Raw genomic sequence first — 20,410 nt, 5'->3', positions numbered from 1 at the left:
GCGTTGCCAAATTCGAGTCGAAAAAAATCTACTTTATTCGACGGTCGGTTCTGCAGAGAGTGGGAAACGATCTGAAAACAACGCCTTTAAGCCACGCGTGACAATTAATTAATCGTATTACACGTCATTAAACGGTTAACCGGCAGGGAAACGAACACGTCACTTTGATGACTTACTGAAGATGAATCGCATTCCTTGAGAGTTATCTTTACGAGGGATGAAGTTCGTGAACCTGTCGTAGATGAATCTAAAAATATGGATCGCGTGAGAAGATTCAGAATCACCGGCATGAGCAAAAGGAAAGCGTTGTATTTGAAACGCCCGATGCTGATTTCGGACGCAACTTCAAATTCGGATCTCAGGCGGCCGATCATTGAAATTGATAGGCAATACTATAGGCAAGGAAGACAAAAGAGATATAAAGGAATCCTATTGGTGGAAGCGGGTGGTTACAGTAGATAACGGAGGTAGGTAATAGACTAACTAAAGGCAACCCATGAGACACCCTTTTTTTAGTTCATCATTTTCTCCTTGGTCTAAAGGAACCACCCATTTCAACCAATAGGATCGCTCCGTACTCCCTAAGTCTTCTTTGTCTATCACTTTGTCTATCAGTTTTAATCATCAGCCCGCTGTCTCTGTGCAACCACACAGGTAACATTTCATCTTAAACTAGAATTTTTTAGGATGGGTCCGAAAGCCTTATTGAGCATTGCAAGAGATAGGATTCCTTCTAAAATATTTCATCTCGAAGCTCGAAAGCTAAGAACTCACTTTTCGACAAAAGAAGGGGCGGAAAGACGAGAGAGCATTACAAGAGATAGGAGTCCTTCTAAAATATTTCATCTCGAAGCTCGCGAAGTCTAAGAACTCACTTTTCGACAAAACAAGGGGCGGGAAGACGAGAAAAAGCTCGTGAGAAACACAAACTAGAACATACTTGCCGGAGAAGACTAAGTCCCCAGATTCGAGAGAGGCGCGGGAGAAAAAAGTACATACCTGTAACAAAAGAAAGAAAAGTTGGAGTTAATAAAAGCGATCGGGGCGGATCGATACAAATCGCATTACGTATTAAAATGAAGAACACAGGCGCGGGGCGGCGCTGCGCCAGTAGGAAGTTTCATCGATACCGGCGGCGCGGTGCGGCGGGTGGACCGGGGTCAAAAGGGGGACACTGAAAAGGGCAGGAGCAAAGGCTAATGCTTCGATAATGTTACACCGGCGCCACCTACTCTCATGCACGAATCCTTTTCCTCCCTTCCCTCGCTCGAGAGGCTATACATCCAGCACCACTTCACATTTTTCTCCGGCAGAGCCGTGGAATTGTTTCCACGGATGCAAATGATCGAAGACAGGATGGAAACGTTTTTCGACATGAATAATTGGACAAGTTTATGGTGTCACAATATGCTTTCAAAATCATGATGGAGACCACATAATCCCTCCAGATATCGCGGAGTTGCGATATTGATCAGTTTAGGGAGTCCCGTCGAAAGCATGTTGTGTGTATCAGTTCAGCGTGTCGTAGAGAATTGTATACGTTAATGATTAGATCTGTAAGATGAGCAATGATAGGATTTGTAATGGGAGCTAATTTCATAATTTCACCCTATATACTTTTCCCCTAAAATACGAGTTTCCCTTAATACACCCTAGGAATTCCCGGGTTACTCCGTAAAAAACGTAACCGTTGCGGGAAGGAGGGGGCTGAGGAAAGCGTCACATACACATAATGTAGCGTGCCGTGTTGTTTTGACGTGCCAGAAGGTTGTTACCGGGGGGGAAGGGGGGAGGTTCCGAAAGATCCTACATATAGCGTTCACTGGGGGAAAAAAAACACATTGGATCTAAAGTCCAAAACATCGACAAGCAAAAATACTTTTGATCCAATCAGATTTAAGCTTAAATCAAGAACCAAGCCTCTTAATTTGAGCGTATTTCCTTTTGATTTAAGCTTACATCTAATTGAATCAGGAGTCCTTTTTCTTTTCTTTTCAAGAGTCTGGACTCTAGATCCAATGTGTTTCTTTTTTTCCAGTGAGCGTTACGTGTTTGATGAATGGCCCCACTGCAATAAGCCCAAATCTACATGGATCAATTTCGTAAGCCATGGCTCTCCAGCGATTTCAGCTAAGATGGGCATGTCAGTCAGCTGAAAGATGCCTGCCGAGGGCACTATCGATCGAACTTGTCGATTTCTTACTCGGTCCCGTCTGACGACCGTCGGGTTTCCGTTTCGCAGCCTCCGTTGCGGGACGGCATCGGCGGCTCCCGTTCCACATTCCGCGTCGCGCGTTTCCCGATTCATTCGCGGGCGCGGCCGGCCATCCGTGAAGGTCCGATGCATTAGTGCTGCGGCCGGAGCCGTCCGCACGGTTGCCACCACTGTCGGCCGCAGGTGACAATGAGGTGACCACCGTGACGCCGCCGCACCGCCACCCGAACCCATTCATTTCCCTCGCCCGCCACGCAGATCAGATCGAGGAAAATTCCCGCCGACCCGCGCTTGCCGGTTCACACCGACGGACGCCCTACTGGCGGTGAGCAGTGAGAAATTCCCTTATGAAAACCAGAAATTTACTTCTTTATTTTCTCTAATAGGGGGGGGGGACCAAAGTATGTGTGTATGTATGAGCCGCTTTTACGGCGCGCTAGGGCACTCTGCGACGTCTACCCGGCCACAGGAATCTGTCACGGTAGAGATCCTCCGGAAGCTGGCATCTCTCCATCTCTTCACGGATGCCCTCTACCCACCGTATGGCTGGACGCCCCCTCCGTCGCCTACCTGAGGGGAACCAAGTTCCAAGACCAAAGTTCCTTTTAAAAAACACTAGGGTATCTTTTAAAAAGCTAGAGTTCCTTTAAAAGAACTAAAGTTCCTCCTAAAAAACTTAAGTTCCTTCTAAAAAACTAAAGTTCCTTCTAAAAAACTAAAATTTTGTCCAAGTGCGAACGCTAATATTTTTCATCTTATAGCTAATCTTTGAAACATGAGTCGACGAGGATCAACACACGTAAAAACGATGTGCTCTCCTGGCAAAAAGGGAGGAAGTTCCCGATTTTCATAACACAAATTACCTGTCTGTTTCAGAGGTTTCCCCGCTCCCACGGGGATCCAGTCGATTCCCAGTTACTCGTATGGACTTAACGCCACGATAGAATCCTCATATCGATGCAGCGAGTTGCTCCACGCGTCATTAATTCTGCGGAGTTGGGGAACTTGAGGGGTTGGCCGGTAGTCGTCGAGGAACGGAAGGATTAGCGGGTGCGGCCACAAGTGGGTCCTATGGGGGGGGGGGGGGGGTGGGAACAGGGAGCCAGGGGAGTCCCATCAATGGACGGGCTTAGGAATCCGGCGCTGCTACGTAACCGCAAGCCGACGCGAGCGGTCCGTGATTTTACTCACCGCCCCCCGCCCCCTTCACATCCCCCGCATTTAAATCCGAATCTTTGTTGCAGTGGTCATGAACTGCGTCCCACTTCCTGTCTGCCGTCAAAACCACGCCAAAACTCGGGTTTGACCGCACCGACTAGAGCACGGTGAGACAGTCATATTTGTGCTCCCAGAATCATGAGTTACATCCCTTCAAATCAGATTTCATACAGGGTGTCTAGTATTTTTTAATTTTGAAAAATCCTGATATTTTCCTGATTTTTCCTGATATTTTACAAAAAATTCCTGATTTTTTCAATTGGGAAATTCCTGATATTTTCCCGGTTTTTCTCCGGAAACAAAGACGGCGCAACGACTCCTAGCACGGTAGGCAAAAAACAGTAAGACTTCTCCGCTGAGGAGATTTGCGTAAGAAACATTCCTGATAAAATGTCCGATTTGTCCTGATCGGCCAAAATTCCTGATATTTCCCGGTTTTTTCTGATGCTAGACACCCTGTTATACTAAGCGCACTGGATGAAACCATCCTTTCACACTTTCTTTTGCAGAGGTCAAGAGGTACTGGCGTTTTCCTTCTTTCCTGGGGAAGATATTCTAGATTTTCTTGATGTTCATCTGAGCACGCGCGCACTGATTCATCTTAACATTCTCTACTCATCAAAAGACGGCAGTGCTGCATTCGCGTTTTATCACTAACGAAAATCTAGCACATAACTCAAATGAATGATCTTCTCAGAAACGATCAGACGACTTTTACGATGCCGTTTAGTGCCTTGATAAGTTCAGAGCGGTTCGGTTGGGTTTAAGTCTTGAATTCTTCATTCCCGTTTGGTTTCTCGAATGCTTAAAGAGAAACAATTCTCATGTCTGAATTAAGGACCCGCCATAAAAGTTAATTGACGCAAGATAATTTAACGGAAGACACGGGTTTAAGGAATGAACAGATTAAATCGAAAACTTGACTGCGCCGAATTTCGAGGCGGAGTTAAAATGACAGTAATACAAACATCGGGATAACGTAAGTCAGAAAATGATAAGAAAAATTAACATGGTAAAATTACTTAACTTGATTTTCCAAGTCGTCTATATTACTCTAAATGTACTTTGGTACAAGCCGATGGAACATACTGCTGGTAACTTGTGATGTTTCAAAGAAGATTCACATCGAAAGTCCCAGCTACGCGCATCGCGCCTTCAATTTTGAAAATGCAACACGGGCATGCATCAAGTACGAATAGTTGTATCTCTGCGCCGTAAGCAACGCGCGACCTTTTCCTTGCTCATTTCCATAGTGTGTTCGTTTCAGTCTGTCTAATTTTGTGTAGTTCTTTCAGGCCTACGTAGCATCACGGCCGAGGCTAGACAATATGAAATCCGACCTTATTTGTTAACTTTTCGCTCGAATCTGAGCGATACATCACTGGCAGCATAAAGCAATGCATTTCGAGTTCGCACTTCACGTCATGGCGCCTTCAATTTTGCAGATACCACACGGACATCCATCAAGTACGAATAGTTGTATCTCTGCGCCGTTATCAACGCGCGACCTACCTTTCCCTTGCTTTATCACGATGTTGCGTCGGGCCCGTCTCTTCTCCTTTTTTTAATGGTGGTCGGAAACACTTATGCAGTAAAGGTTATTAAATATTTTATAACTTTGAGCCGGAGCATCCAATAAAAATTACGCGACGCTGACTCTACGCCTTCCGAGCCATTCCACTACCACATGAGGTTGTACCTCGTCTGGCTCTGTAGCTCATCCTACGCAACGTTTTAAGCAAAGACATAAAGACGGAGGGCTAAAAGCAAAAAATGAAGCTTCTTTTCAACCACCTCTACTATTGGCTAGAGGATTGGCGGCGAAATCGGGACAAGTTTGAATTCAAATATAGGGCGGGAACTGAGTAAAATAATTGCGGAAACAAAGTATTCTAGGTTGATTTTTGCCCAAATTCACTTACCCACTCATATTTCTTTAACTTTAGGTTAGCTTTGGTCCGTCGTCGACCGATTAATTTCATTTGGGAGTGACGGTCATCTAGAACTGTAACGACCTGTTTGAACCTGCAGAACCACCATGAGCAGAAGAAAAACTAACTTTATCTGAGATTACTGCCTGTTACTGAGCAAAAGTAGGTGTATTATATTAGGACGCAGACCGAACTTTCTTGATATAATCGTTTTAGGCATTTAAAACACGTTTAGAAGAAGAAATAAGGAAAAATCAAGAGGACAAGTTCAAATCAAATTTCCGTTTGCCGCCATGGATTCCCGCGCTCATTTACACACTCACACAAGCACCCAGCGCCAAACCAGGCTTCACTTTTTTCCCGTGCTTTTAGATACGAGCACTCCGTCTTTATGTCTTTGGTTTTAAGGTTATAACGTATCTTTAAGCGAAAAAGGCGCCAAAAATTTCCCCCGACTCAATGGGCTAAAAAGTCTTAATTATCAAACGACATAAACCACGTTGTTCCATACCGAGTCGTTCGAGCATCATCGGGAAATCAAACGTAAATGTCGGTGAAGTACGTAAAGAGCATCCTATACACTGTAGCCGTTTTACGCTTCTCACCCTCCCTCTTCCTGCCCGCCGTCGAAGGCATCGCAGCCTCGTTGCCAGACAGTGCTAAAAAAGCACAATTTCCCCCATTCAAACCCTTTTAAATATCCACCTTCGATCGCACCGTTTGGCAGCCTTGCGTCGCGGCGCTCCGAGGGAGAAGGCGCCTGCGGAGGTGCGGGAGCCGAGCTTAAAGCTCACGTGTGGGGGGGAGAGGGGGGCGGGGGCGGTGGCAGCGGCGCGAGCAGTCTGGAGGAATCGTAAAAGCTCCGCGGAACGTGCCCGGGACCATACGGGATCGGGATGCAGCACCAGCAGCAGCAGCAGCAGCCCCGACTTTTATCTAATTTCGCGACGGAACCATTAAATTTTCTTGGTTAACTGCAGCCACAAAACGCGCCGCCGCCTCCGCATCCTTCGCGCGCCGCACTGTGGGGTTCCGCATCCGAAAAATTCGCCACCTCGCCGACGCGAAACCGAATCGAGGACCGTTGAACGAGGTCTGGATCGAAACACTGTAATGCATGAAAATTTTACGAAAAATAATGTCCGAGGTGTAAGAATCAGGGCTGACTTTAAAAACTGGACAAAGCCAAGAATTCGGATGGTGTTGGAGGAGTCAAGAACCGTTAGGATGGCTGAAGAACGATACAGCTCGTCTGCGAACGAAGACTTTTTACAGAACGAGAAAAACCATGCCATTTCTGAAATTCCGAGATTAGGTTTCCAATTTTTTCTTTTAATACATCACAGCGTTATTACAACGCTCCCATGTGGAATTCGAAGAAACTAAAAACGTCAACTAGCGTTTTTTTATACTCTGGAGTGCGGCAAAAACGCTGGCTCATTTCCGCCAAAATTGACAGGTAAGCGGTATTGTCCCTTAGCTCTCGATTTGAGCAATTGACAAGGTCAGAGAGCCAAGTAAACTGTTTAAAATATCCTTGCGCCGATACCTTTGCGCGAGGGATTAAAAATATAGGACCTATTTGTGAGAATATCTGGAAATTGGACAACGTCTATTGTAGTTACGCTGATTCCAGTTAAAAAAGTCCAAAGGCTTCATGAATATTTCACACCAATTATAAAATTATAAAACGGTCCTTTGTTTTTCTTCCTTCGTTTAAAAACCAAACGCTCAGCTCTACAGTGCGACAACGGAGCCACACAGTTACTCAGCCCTAATGTCCCCGTGTATACAGACTCGGGTTTTTCCGAGCTCCGCGCCGCAATTTTGTTTGCAAATATTGTGTTTCGCTAAAATCGTCAACCAAGTCGCGAGGCGGTGAACCTGACGCCGGGGAGCGCTGGGGGGGGGGGGGGGGACGCGGTCGTGAGGAGGGGGTGCCAATAAATTTACATAGTACCCGCTGTGTTCAAACACATTTATTTCGCCTGTTTCCTTTCCGTCATCGCGCCAGAACCGATCGTCGCTGCGCTTAAACGACGCTTCAAGACCGCCCTTCGCGTCCATTAGCAGCGTCGCGGCGCCGCACGCGGCGTCAAGACGCTCCCTAGAGCGTCACTCACGTCCTCGACGGGTGTACATAGGTGTTAATTGGACACGTCTACGTTTCAGCGGATCAAAATGCTCCTCTCCCGAGTATTTACACTGAAATGACGCGCTCCTCGGTAGTTGGTATTCCTGCAATGCATGCAAAAAAGGCGTATTATTTCTGGCACACCGCGGTTTTAAAAATTGAGCTGATAGGCGCCACAAAGTTACACGCCGGTGTTACCGATGTAATTAAATTTGTAGAAATGCAAGGGAGAATTTTCTCCCATTGCATTTTATGTATTTGACCTCGGTAGGACTAAAGTCAACTTGGGTCACTCTCAATGAATTTCTAGAGTTTTCTTTTGAAGCAGATCATTCCTCTTGAAAACAGCGTGTCCAAAAATTTGGTTTAGATAAAGCCCCTGATTGTACACCCTCGAATTACACGTCAATAACGCAGCCCGCTCGTTCAAGTTCCATTTGTATGTTTTGTTTTTTGAATGTCCATCAATTGAGAATAGAAAGAGCACAATTGAATTGTTCGACCCCCGTTAAAAATCGTTGGAGGGTAATTATGAGCTCCTTTGAAGAAGTCGAGTTGCAGAGATTAAGACAGAATTATTGTTTAATTTCGCATACCTCGTTCTTTACTACCAGAAACAGAATGATCTACGATTTGATTTTATGCCTTTTAGCTCTTAACATTCAATTTTTTCTTCAAGAATTCAATTCTTAACACCTTTTCAACTGACGGTTGAGTCAGGTAATCGGTGACGGAACAGAAGTATCCAAATGGTTGATAGTCGACTCGTTGAAGATAGCTGAAATTTGCGACACGTGTAGTCCAATGAACAAAACTGTTATATTAATCATGGTCTATTTATTTGTATTTTTCTTTTTCTTTTCTTCATCCGTGTGGATTGATGTCATTTTATTAGCATCAATGAAGGACGGAAGGATACTTAAAGCACCCACCTCACTTTCAGGTCACGCCAGAAGTAGCGAAATGAAGGCAGAGTACGCGTGTCGCCTCACGCATTAATAACCCATGTCCCGCGCGGCGAGAACAGGATCGGTTCTCACATATCCCCTCTTGATTATGAACCAACTCTTGGCGGTGATGGTCGTAAAGTTTATTAGCTTTCAACTTTACGATTCCGCAACGGCCGACCGCGGGCTCACGGGCAGCGAGGAGGTGCTACATTTCAAAATTGAGCGCTCGCGGATCTCTTTTTGATATTGAAATCCAAGCCCACGCCGAGCGTCCTCCCACACGGATCCTTCCGAAAATGCCCAACGCCCGCGGAACTTGCGTAACTGCGCACATCCAAACCGGTGGCGGGCGTCGGGCCGCAGAAAAACCAGTTCCATTCGTCGTGAATTTTCCGCGCGAATACGATCGTCGCACCATAAACGGTCAGCGCGGTGCGAATCTTGTCCGAAATCCCGTGTGGGACGCGGTGTACGTACAGACCCGAACGTAGGACACTACGCGCGGTGCGTGTTTTTTATCCCACTGTCCTACTGGTGGGGCCAACTGGGTCGGAGATTTGAATCGTTTGCGTGGGGGATTATATAATATTTCTTTGTGGGATTTTATCCTCCTTTCGTTTTTCAATTCGCTTCTCCGCCGATCCGATCCGTGGAGAAATTACTCTTACAATTCCTGGCCCTGTAACATGGTTCGAGAGTCGGAATCGACGTTCGTCGCTGGCGTTTCGGAGAGCTTTGAATCCGCTCGAGGCTCAACTCTCACCATATTACAACAGCTTTTTTTTGTTCCATTAACTGAATGTTGTTCGGGCTTTTTGTGACCATAGCATATTCGAGGCTCGTAATAAATCCTTCTTTATTTTCGTGATGAATTGCTCCTAATAATCCCTTGTACTACCCGCCCCCTTGTTCGGGGTAAACCGGGGTTCAGAATGTTGAAGATCTTAGTTCTCTTTATTCGCAGTCAATTCAATTTTGTTAGTGGGAGAGGGGGTACGTTTCACATAATTAAGAAAAATTCCCTTCAAATAATTATTTGCTCCCTCCCCCCTTCAAGAAAGAAGGAACTTTTCATGAGGAAAATGTTCTTTGACTATTTTTTTCAGGGAAGAGAACCTTTGCAGAGATTCGGCTCAAGTATCGGAGCCAACGCAACACAGCCAAGACACCGCTAGTCAGCCGGAGCACCATCTTCCGTCTTCGTCGCCAACTCGGAGCTTTCAACAAGCTCCCGAGCTTCCAAGCGCCGCGCCGCCGAGTGGCGACTTCCCGGAGTCGTATTTTAATTTCGCGCTGAGCGCCGACCCGCCGGAGGAGTGGAGTGGTGCAGCGCTGCAGCAGCGCCGGCGGAAATGGCGTTGAAAAGCGCCGGCTTTAATGCGAGTTAAATGGTCGGAGCGAGGGGGGGGGGGGGGGGATCGGATCCACTGCGAAATGGAATTGTGTCCTGAGCCGCGTATAGCTTCGCGGAGGAACCGGGGGCGCGGAGGCAGGGAGGGAGGTCTTGAGAAGCGCTTAAATCAAAAGTTTATCGTTGTTTAAGCGTGCTGCGTGACGGACTCCAGGCTCCGCAAGACGACGACGGGAGCAGAAGGAAGCGCAAAAGCTCGGGATCGGGAGGATCCGGGGGGGGGGGGGTGGACTTTCGCGCCAAGTTCGGACGCGGAGAGCCACCGATGTGACGACATGGTTGCCGATTCGAGTCAACCGTCCGTATTTGAGTAACTTAAGAAAGAGAGAAGATGGTTGTAGAGATTGAAGCTTGTGACGACGCACAGTGGATCGAGTCAATAGGAGAGGTCGGACAAAATTTGGAAACTGTAAACGCTTACAACTCCGTTTATACGAAACTTTGAGGTCCTAAAAGTGGTTCCATTGGTTTCCTCGTGAAATTTTCTTTCAGAAACACCCCTTAAAACTGAAATTGTGACGAGATAAACATCTAATCTTGCAATTCTAGTCAAAATTTTCATGTCCGACCTCTCTAATTGACTCGATCCACCGTGCGACGCTGCTAAGTGCTATTGAATTATGAGCTCCATATGACAACGGAGTTTTCCGGCTCAAAATTTGGAGGAAGAGGGTAGTTTTAAGGATACGCACATTGCTATGAATTGCCTTTCATTTTTCAGATAGGCCATGCAGACGATATCCCCCGTGCTGCAATTGTTATCTATTCTAGACGTTACGTTCCTGACGTGTAAAATCGTCCTTAGCGCAGTTGATTTTGAATTAAAATCCACATGGCACTATATTTTCTACTATTTCAAGTTAAATATCGTTAACTGCACGATTCAGGAGATGAGAGAGGTGTTGTTACTGCGCGACCTGATCGAAGCTACGTTGGTGTGAGAGTGTCGATAAGACTGGGAGGAGTTCAAGGAGGGTTGCAAGGAGAGTTCAAGGAGGGTTGCAAGGAGGAGGATCGAAGGGTGTTCAAAATACCGACTACTTTATTGCTGCGCAAATTTAAAATTCAGCGGACGGGCACACTTTTTAGCATGCTTGATTTGCAATGCTAAGATGCTCTTGAGCTCTCTTTCATTTCGCGAAACGTGCATTTTGTGAGCCGGCACAGGCAAGTAGTGAGATCGTGCGGCGGTATTCCTTGCGCGGTGTAAATCCCTACTGAACTAGATCAGTAGCAAAATATTGTTACAGCGAGTAATCAAAAAACTCGTGAACTATATAGTATTCCAAGAATTCAATGGTTACGGAATGTGTAGAGCATTTCAGCTGAAGAGGCTTATCAGATTAATTTTTATTTCTTCTTCTTTTTGTGGGCGAATTGTCAGCTGAACATTTCTATAAATGCCACGCTATAAATTATGACGTTTCAAAAGTAAAGCTTGGATGATAAAAAAATTATGTACCTAAATTTCCAGATGACCGATAAAAAGCGATGAAATTTAAGAAGCGCAGAACCGTTCTCCTTTTAAAGCAATGAAAGCTATTTGAAAACATAATACGACCTAAACAGAAGGAGTGACGATCCAGGGGTATAAATCATAGGAAAACATTTTTTAATCCGATGAACTTATCCTCTTCCACTCAACTACTTGCAGGGGCCCCGCGAGATTCTTCAGATCCCATAAAATACCACCGAATTATAAAATAAAACATTCTGCGGGCTCATGGCGGCCTCTGCAGTTATTTTCAAGGATCGACACTGAAAGTCTGCAGCAATGTTGACAAACCATCATGGAAAATAGCTCAGAGAAGAATTTGTCTCACATCACTAGGCACTAGTTGACACAATGACATTCACAGGGCGGGTTTTCGCGGTATCCCCGGAGTTGCAACGGAAGTTAGAAATTGAAATTCCCTCACATCTCCCCGATTTCTCTGACACACTTTGGTAAAATTCCCTGAAAATTGAGTACATGCCGTATGTTTAAAAAGACATGAATTGAAATACGTTTCAGGAAAAATTTGATGTTTGAAACGTCAAACCCATTCTGGGGAAGAAATGAAGGTCACTGGGCAATTTTTTCCTAACATGTTCGTAATTTTCCCTCTCATTTCCCGGTATTCCCTGACAGTGGCAATACTGTCCATACCGACCGATGGAGGCGTTTGCTCCCTCCCCACCCCCTTCACTCAAAGGAAGAAAAGGGGAATAGAAAGAAGGAAAGGACGGTGGACAGAAGAAGGAGGGACGCCTATTACTCAAACTGCATGTTAGATGCTTCAATATTTTGAAAAAAAAAATCGGGGGGTAGTGCCCCCCCCCCCCCCGGTTCACAGTGTCTGGATCCGCTTATGCGGTATTCCATCGTGGCATCGTTCGACAAAGAGAAAGAGCCAAGAGCGGCAACGGAGCGCGCGGCAAGCGCCGAAACGGGCTGCGAACTCGGGGAGTGCTCCAAGCGTGCTTGAAATCGCTACTACCCAAGTGCTTTACATTAACGAAGGTTGTTACGTTGTTACGTCCTTAACCTTGTCAGCTCTCCTTTGGTGCGCTATTTAGCCGGCGACCTCTTCAGCATCAGCGCCCTCCTTTACGACTTATTGTGTTCGCTCCTGCCGCCACCGCGCGGCGATATGCCGCGGTGCGATGTCGCCGCGCCCGGTCCCAGATCTATAAACACGCCGTAACAATGTCTCACCTTCCATTCACCATCGCACAGTGGAACGAGTCTTTTGAAGAAGTCGGACAAGAAATTTGTGACAAAAATTGAAAATTTTGGTGTTAATTTCTTCACGTTTAACATTTCAAGGGGTGCTTTAGTTAGAAAATTTCACGAGGAATCCAATGGAACCACTTTTAGAACCTCAAAGTTTTGTACAAACGGAGTTACAAGCTTTAAAGTTTCCAAATTGTGTCCTACCTCTCCTATTGACTCGATCCACTGTGCGTCCGCTAACAACCGGAGCTCAGCCTCCGCCACTTCAACTCGGGTTCTCTCCTCGAGGGTGCCTAAAATTCTAGTGCCGAAGGCTTTTCCGGCGGGGTTTCCCGAGTTTTCAAACGATCTATTTGCCTCTCGAGAGGTTCACAAGGCGTGAGGAAATGATGACAACTTTCGTGTGATAGCGTTGAGGACTCTTGAGAAAGAAAATACTCACGTTGTACTTCTTTCAGTTATTCGGAAGTCCTCGGCGTTTCGAGCTACGACATCAAAGGGATCGATCTACGTTGGGATCATGGTGCCTCGAACGGGAATAAACGGGGGAATTCTCTCGTTCCCAGAAATTCTCGGCTAAAATCTCCGACCCCGAAAAAAATTCGACGGCAAGACACACCCATTGCACGATGACCACTCATCTTCGAAAAGTCACCAATAGTTCCCTGGTGATTTCTTGTTTCCGACAATTGACTTTTCCGGAAGACTTTCAGATCTTCAGTCCAAAAATCTCAAATTTATTCTTTCTATGGCGTCTCCCTGATTTTATTCGTCTCCCTGACGAATTATCGACGGAAACTCGGAGTTCTCCCTCGCTTGTCTCAAAAATTTACCATGGGAGGAAAAAAACCCCCTCCGCAAATCAAAGCGAGTCATCTTATTCGGTATTTTTCAATCTTATGGATTATTAAGTAGCGTCCAATCAACGACCAACGCAGATAGTTAAGTTTACGAACAAAATGGCATCGGAGGAGAAGCACATCTCCAGTTAGCGGTACCATTTTCCCGATGAAACCCAATTTTTCTGGGTCTTTGGCACAATACGAGACGAAACACTAGAAAAAAAACCACATTGGAACTAGAGTCCAGACTCTTGAAAACATTGACAAGAAAAATTGCTCTTGATTCAATCGGATTTTTGCTTAAATCAAAAGGAAATCCGCTCAAATTAAGAGGCTTGGTTCTTGATTTAAGCAAAAATCCGATTGAATCAAGAGTATTTTTTCTTGTCGATGTTTTTAAAACTCTGGACTCTAGATCTAATGTGTTTTTTTTCCCCAATGAAGGAGAGACTCTGATTTCGACGTATTTATTTTTCTGCGATCCACTCTCGCCGCACGTAGACTCAAATTTGGGCCCCACTGACTGGCAATGGCCGACCGGACGAAATCGGAGCGAATCTCGAATCGGATCCGCCCCGGCCGATCCGGCCTTCCCTCCCCCCCTTCCCTCCGCGGGCCAGACGTCCTATCGACGTCGGGCATCTACAATACGCGGTGCCGCGGAGCATCTCTTATTGTGCGGACGTCAACGTCACCGCAGTGACGACCGCGAGGGGGCGGGGCGGGGGAGAGTAGGCACCGGTTGGCACCGGCGACCCCTCGGCGTCGATCCATCAGTCATCGGTTTTTGAAAAATGAGCCCGGAATACTGGCTCTTGCTTCCTCCTCGTCGTCCGTCCCATTCGGATTGCTAGACCCTCGAAATTTTCATATTAATCGTTCGACGGGCTCGTTCGACTTTTCACTGTCTCGAGCTTGAATACACTCCCGCGAGGAAGAATTGCGTCACTTCATCCAAGCTCACCTGATAGCTGTTCGGAAAGCATCGTTGAGCTCACCTGATAGCTATTTAGAAAGCACCGTTGAACCCATTTAAACTTGGGCCTAGAAATAAATTTTGATGGGATGACCTATTCGCCAAAATTCCTTGAGATTTTTCCGGCCGTGTTTCATTGTATCAACTAAACCACGTCCAAGCAATTCAGGGTTGACGCAGAATTCAGAAAATTAATTCCCTGACATTTCTTGATTTTCCTAGCACTGTTACGTAAAATATCCGAACAACTGAAGATGAGCCAGATGGTAAAAAAAGCATTTTGAAACTGTTTACAGGTAAAATTTGTAGTTCGAAACGTAAAATCCATTAAAAGAAAGCACACGAAGGTGATCTGAAAATTTTTCTTTGACACTTTCGTCATGTTCCCTGACTGTTTCAGGCTTTTCCTTTTGTAGGGGGGATTCCCTGACATTTCCACGTTTTCCCGGCATTCCTTGACTATGGCAAATCGAAGCACAATTCCAATTCAAAACATTTCCTCCCATCAGAGCTTTGAGAACCAAACACGGCGGATCAAAACTATCTATATGTAAGCCGCAGAATTAAGGTTTTATTTCTAATTTCAAAGCGTCTTCGCTCCGCTTCGCTTCGACATTTTTGGGTGTTTTTATGCCAAACTTTTGATCTTCGCATAGACTCAAAATGTGTCGGATTGACAAACCAGGTTGAGTAATACGGCTCACAATCAGCGTCAGCGTTCCGGTGCGAAGAGAACTCGCCATCAGCCACCAGGCTCCGGCGCAGACTCCGGCCACCGTCATGCTTCCTCCCCCTCCTCCGTCGACGTACAGTCCGCAGCCGTGGAAAATAAAACTCATTACTTCGCACCACTGCCGGATTTCATCGAAAACCCCGAAAAACGCCTTCCCTTTCCACGAGGTAACGTTGCATGGTGTCAACGAGCATGGTGTCAACAAACCTAAAATCTGATCATGGAGTCAACAAATTGTTGACGTCGTGCTCAGGCAGTAAAACGCAAAAATGGGCCCTGATCATGGTGTCAACAAACAAAAAAATATCTTCCTTATAAGTAAAATTAAAAAGTTAAGAGCACAGGAGAGGTCTGGATCACGTATGGTTGGTTAAATTAGATTAGAACACAAGAAAAACAAGGCTTGACAGTTGAAAGATGTTATAAGGGGAAGTTTTAAGTTTTTTTCGCAAGTAAAACGAATGTTACTGTTTTAACTGTGTCTATAAGTTCATTAAAATTCAATTAGTGGTTCGATGAATGAAACTTGATTTTGAACATTTGTGCGATCCTGTTCTCTTCGGTAACGCAGCCGATCGTATTCGATTTCCCGGTGCATTTAGCATCGCTTACGGACGGCGTCGACGACGACCTCCAACAACTGCGGGGGACGGACCATCACCGCCGCATCCTCATCGGTTCCCACCGATCCTCGACACCTTGCAGCGGCGCACAGTAGATCGAATCAATTAGAGAGGTCGGACAAGAACTTTTTGACTAATACAACGATTTACGATGTTTATTTCGTCACAATTTAAATTTGAAGGGGTGTTTTACGCAGAAAATTTCACAATGGAACCACTTTCAGAACATCAAAGTTTTGTAAGTGCTGAGTTTTCAGCTTTGGAAGTTTCCAAATCCGAAAGTTATCCAACCTCTCCTTTTGTCTTGATCCTCTGTGCGGCGGTGGGGGACAACGATCGGGAGAAAATAGATTTCAATCCGAGTTGGTGATCAGAAACTATCTCAGCGATGATTTCGCTCACTTCTTCTAGAGTTTCGAAGAAGATGCGAGTGGCCTGTCATTCTAGTTGGCGCTCAAGAAAACTACCATCGCGCGCACAGTCAGTTTTCCACTCCGTAAATACGCCTATCGTACACGAGGAAAACCGGGTCGAGTACCAACATGGGACACGTCGGTAATTTTGGAGGTTAGGTCATCCAAAAGGGCAGCCAACCGGTAAGACCTCAAATTGACCAGGATGATTAATTATTATACAGTTTCGATCCACCATTCAAAAGGCACGTATTCGACTTAGATATTGCATAAAATTACTCATGTTTGCGGGAGGACTCTCATTTATGCGCATTTTTGGCTATCTTAGTTTGATATTAAAATCTGATGATTGGCAGCGGCATTTATCTAGTTTTTCTCGTGTTGAGAGGTTGATTGCCTCATTGGGCGCTGAGAGCTCCTCGATTTGACATGTTCATACTCTCCCATGTACACGTACTAAACAAACGGGGGGCTACAAATTATTTATTTACCCGAAGGTAAGCTGTTTTAGCTAAGCGTTGAATTGGATTCGGAGGAAATTACTCGTGTTTTAATTTGCAAGCCCGCTATAACCCCCCCCCCCCCTCCCCCAACTCTTCATTCGATGAACAGATCCGATTCGATTCGACTTCGACGTGTCCGAACCGGGAATCATGTTTTTTTCCTGACGGCAAGGCAACCGCGCGTGCGATCAAATAAACGCTCCGTAGCAACGCCATTAGATTCGTGCGGAGAACAGATGAAAAGAATCATGTGTAAAAAATGAGGAATCGACCCGGCGAGTCGTCGGGACGCATGTTCGTTTCGTTATTAGCACGTTGTGTTGGTGTTCCCACAGCTGCGGGTCCGACCCGCGAACCTCTTTCAAGTCGATTTCAGACCGGGTGGATATTAACTATGCGTCTATCGGCCCTGATTACGCGATCAAACTTGTGTTAAAAAGCGTTCGGAGCAATTGTATTGTGCCCACCGCCTCGGGCGCACACTCCACGATCAATCGACGAAATCATCAATTGTGATTCGCCGACGTTTGACGTCAATAGACTGGCAAAACTCGCGGGCATAGAAGGAGAGAGCTGCCGTGTTACTACTGAGAGCAGTGAAGACAAAAAGGAAAACTTATAAGGATTGACCTAGTAAAGTCATGGCGGAAATTTTCGTTCAACATATTCTCCTTTTTCCGTGAAACTATCTACTGGATTACATTTTGCAATAAGGAGCCACCAATCTCTGGCAATCTCTGGCTCTTCCACAAAAGCACTTTTCTTCAAAAGGGAACCGACTGTATATATGTTGTTTCTAAAGTAAGTCAGAAATAGTGGTTCTTTATTGTGTAATGTGGTAAAATTATTATCATGCGCAATACTCAGATTAGTTATGTGTTCAGGTGTGAGAGAATAGAGGAATTTTGTCTCGGACTATAAAAATAAGGGACTTGATTTTTTCATTTAAGATTGACGGTTTAGGAAGTAATGTCTCGCAGGATAATATGACTTACTGCTGTATAGTCGAGAAGCGATTTTTTGCGTGCTCAATATCCTCTCATCGCAACTATCGATTTTGGCAAATGCGACAAACTTGATTGTTAATGCGAAATAATGCATTACATACAGTGGAATTTGTGTGAGAACTGAATTCCGGATGAGCGGCGTGGCGTGCTTTGTGATAAATCGATTGTTCTGCCATTTAAACCTATGGTAAAGAATCGATTACTAAGATGTTTGCTGCGAACACCCTGATTATCGATCCTTTTCCAAAGGTTTAAACAGCATAACAATCGATACACCGCAAAGCACGCCACGCTACTGTTCCGGATATTCGGTCACTACTGCTCCTTTCGCCAACACTTCAGACTGTAATTCAGGAGATTCGTTAATACTCACTATGTTGCGTTCAGCTTCAGTTAGTAAAAAACTAGACTCTGAATTTCCCTTACCTGAAACAAACAGAAAAACGAAAAATATTAAAACCATGTTAAAATTGAGTTGAGGTCGTGGCCGAGTAAAATGCAATGCACACAGCGATAAAGACTAAAATAAAAAGAAGAAATAACAATGAAGACCGTTATGGGAGTGTAAAAACGTAATAAAGCCAGCCATTCAGGCGAGCGGTTTGCATTATGCCGGCCAAGCTGCCAAGTCGTGAAAGTTGCTCACGCTCCGGAGGCAGTGGCGATCATCGCAAGCTAGCAACACCATTGGACCGCGTTTGGCAGGAAGAACCCGAGCCACATCAGCTGTTGTCAAATTTAACCGAGCAAATTAATTTTGTAAGAGAATGGAAATTTTTAAGGAGTTTGCTTTGTTATACGCAGAGAATTCACTGAAATTAGCACACAAATCCGCACAACCGTTTTCATGTAAAAAATTAGATTGCCCAATTAATTTGGCAATAACTGACGTGGCTTGGTTCCTTCCTGCTTAGCGCGCCAATCCACCCATTTAAATGTTTGTCAACAATTTATAGGGGTACCTCATTTAAAATCTAATAATTTAAACAGAAGGACACTGATGAACAGTCGTAATAACTTGCGGGAATCACCACCGCTCACCGCTTTCTGAAAAACGACAAGCTCTCACGGTCATAAAACCTCCGGTGGAAATTCGGTCGGCCTTTGGTGCGGGTCCGGATGCTGGTTCAGCTCATTAGCGACAAAACGACGCCTCTCTGGCGAAAGGGCGTACATCAAGTGCCACGTGAGCCATCTATATCTATACTATAAGCTCCGAGACCTCCTAATTTTGCGAAACTGGTAACGCTTAGTTCCAGCGTTCTACCGGGCCGATTTTCATGATTTTTGCGGCTATCGACGGACAATTGTCTCTAAATAAGCCAACTCTTTTCAGATTTTCGAAATATGGCCCAGGTTTTTTTATATTACGTGGTAAAGTTGCGAATTCTCCCATTTAAACAATGTAAATTTATACTTTTTGTCATAGTTCGTTTGAGCGTTCTACCGGGCCGATTTCCATGATTTTTGCGTAAATCGACAGGTAATTGGCCCTAGATGAGCCCGCTTTAATCAGATTTTGGAAAAAGGACCCAGGTTTTTTTAAAATCACGTTATAAAAGTGACTGAGTTTACAGAATGCTCCGGTACTGCTACCGCTATGCGCGGGAGGATGCGCAGTGGTCGAGGAGGTTGCGCAGTAGCTGTGTAGCCTGCGCATCAACTCTACACTTATCTACACAAGATTCGCACATGGGACTTCATGTCGAGAGGTGGCTGAGTCGTCTAAGACGTCGAATGCGTCCTCTGTGAACTCGGTGTGGGTTCGATCCCTGACTCAAGTAATTTAATTTATTACTTGACTTTACCATAGTTCATTGTTTTACTGCAATATTTCATCAAGCAGTCATTCCAAAACGCGTCCTTTTAATTTTAAAGTAATTTTAAGTAAAGTTTAAAATTAAAGTATACCTTATATCGTAATTTTTTAGGGTAAAAATAAAACTTACGCTGATAGGAGGGTAAAAATAGGGCCGCGAAGCGGCCCATTGATGGCGCGGAGCGCCTTCAGGGGGTTGGGCCGCGTAGCGGCCAGGGGGCGTAGCCCCCTAGTATTTTATATATGAATCCGTACTTTCTAGGGCTCATGCGGTCGAAATCGAGATACGCCCTAACGCCAGAGGAGCTTCAAGAAGTGAACGATCGGGTCCGTGGCTGGTGTGGTTCCGAAAATGACACAAGAAGCTCCGATTCGTTCTTGGCAAGCGAGCATGCCCTTTATTCTTCCCTTCTGGCATGGCTCGCCCGCGGCGCGGCGCACAGTGGATCGATCCCATCAGAGAGAGGTCGTACATAAAATTTTCAACTAAAACTGCAAATTTTGATGCTAATTTCGTCACATTTTAAATTTTAAGGGGTGCTAATGAGAGAAAATTTCACGAGGAAACCAGTGGAACCATTTTTAAAAACCTCACTGCTTTGTAGAAACGGAGTTGTATGCTTGTAAAGTTTCCAAATTTTGTCCGACCTTTCGCACGGACTCGATTCGCTGTGCGGCGTCGCGTCGGAAAAAGCCTCCGCGCTTTCGGAGGAAGGGGTGAATGCGCTTGGAGGAGTATCATCTTTCATACGTATACACTGTCCTCGGCGACTCGAGGAAAGAGGATATTTTAACCGACGAAATGATAAAAAGGATCCCTTCGAGGCGACCGAGGTGGGAAAACGGTGAAAATAAGGTCACGGCGGCGCGGCGTAAGCGAAAGGACGTCTGCCCACTGAAAATTCTGAGAAAATCGCGT

At 45.4% G+C, this 20,410-nt stretch overlaps 1 protein-coding gene across 8 annotated transcripts in view; it reads right to left on the bottom strand.

Moving 5' to 3' along the window:
* The window catches only part of LOC109041486 (pumilio homolog 1), a 376,227-nt gene that overhangs the window by 110,132 nt on the left and 245,685 nt on the right, over positions 1–20,410 (bottom strand). The window contains exon 11 of one of the 8 annotated variants that reach the window (XM_072302960.1): positions 748–999. The exons of 6 other annotated variants lie outside the window; for them this stretch is intronic. In XM_072302960.1, coding sequence (XP_072159061.1) covers positions 763–999 — 237 coding nt within the window. In that variant the 3' untranslated portion in view covers positions 748–762. Of the gene's footprint in view, positions 1–747; positions 1,000–18,050; positions 18,099–20,410 lie in introns of those variants that run through there. One more of the 8 variants, XM_072302970.1, reaches the window with a different exon arrangement.

The sequence above is a fragment of the Bemisia tabaci genome, chromosome 7 (assembly GCF_918797505.1).
Source record: "Bemisia tabaci chromosome 7, PGI_BMITA_v3".
Lineage (NCBI taxonomy): Eukaryota > Metazoa > Arthropoda > Insecta > Hemiptera > Aleyrodidae > Bemisia > Bemisia tabaci.
This window is presented reverse-complemented; position numbering and strand designations above follow the sequence as displayed.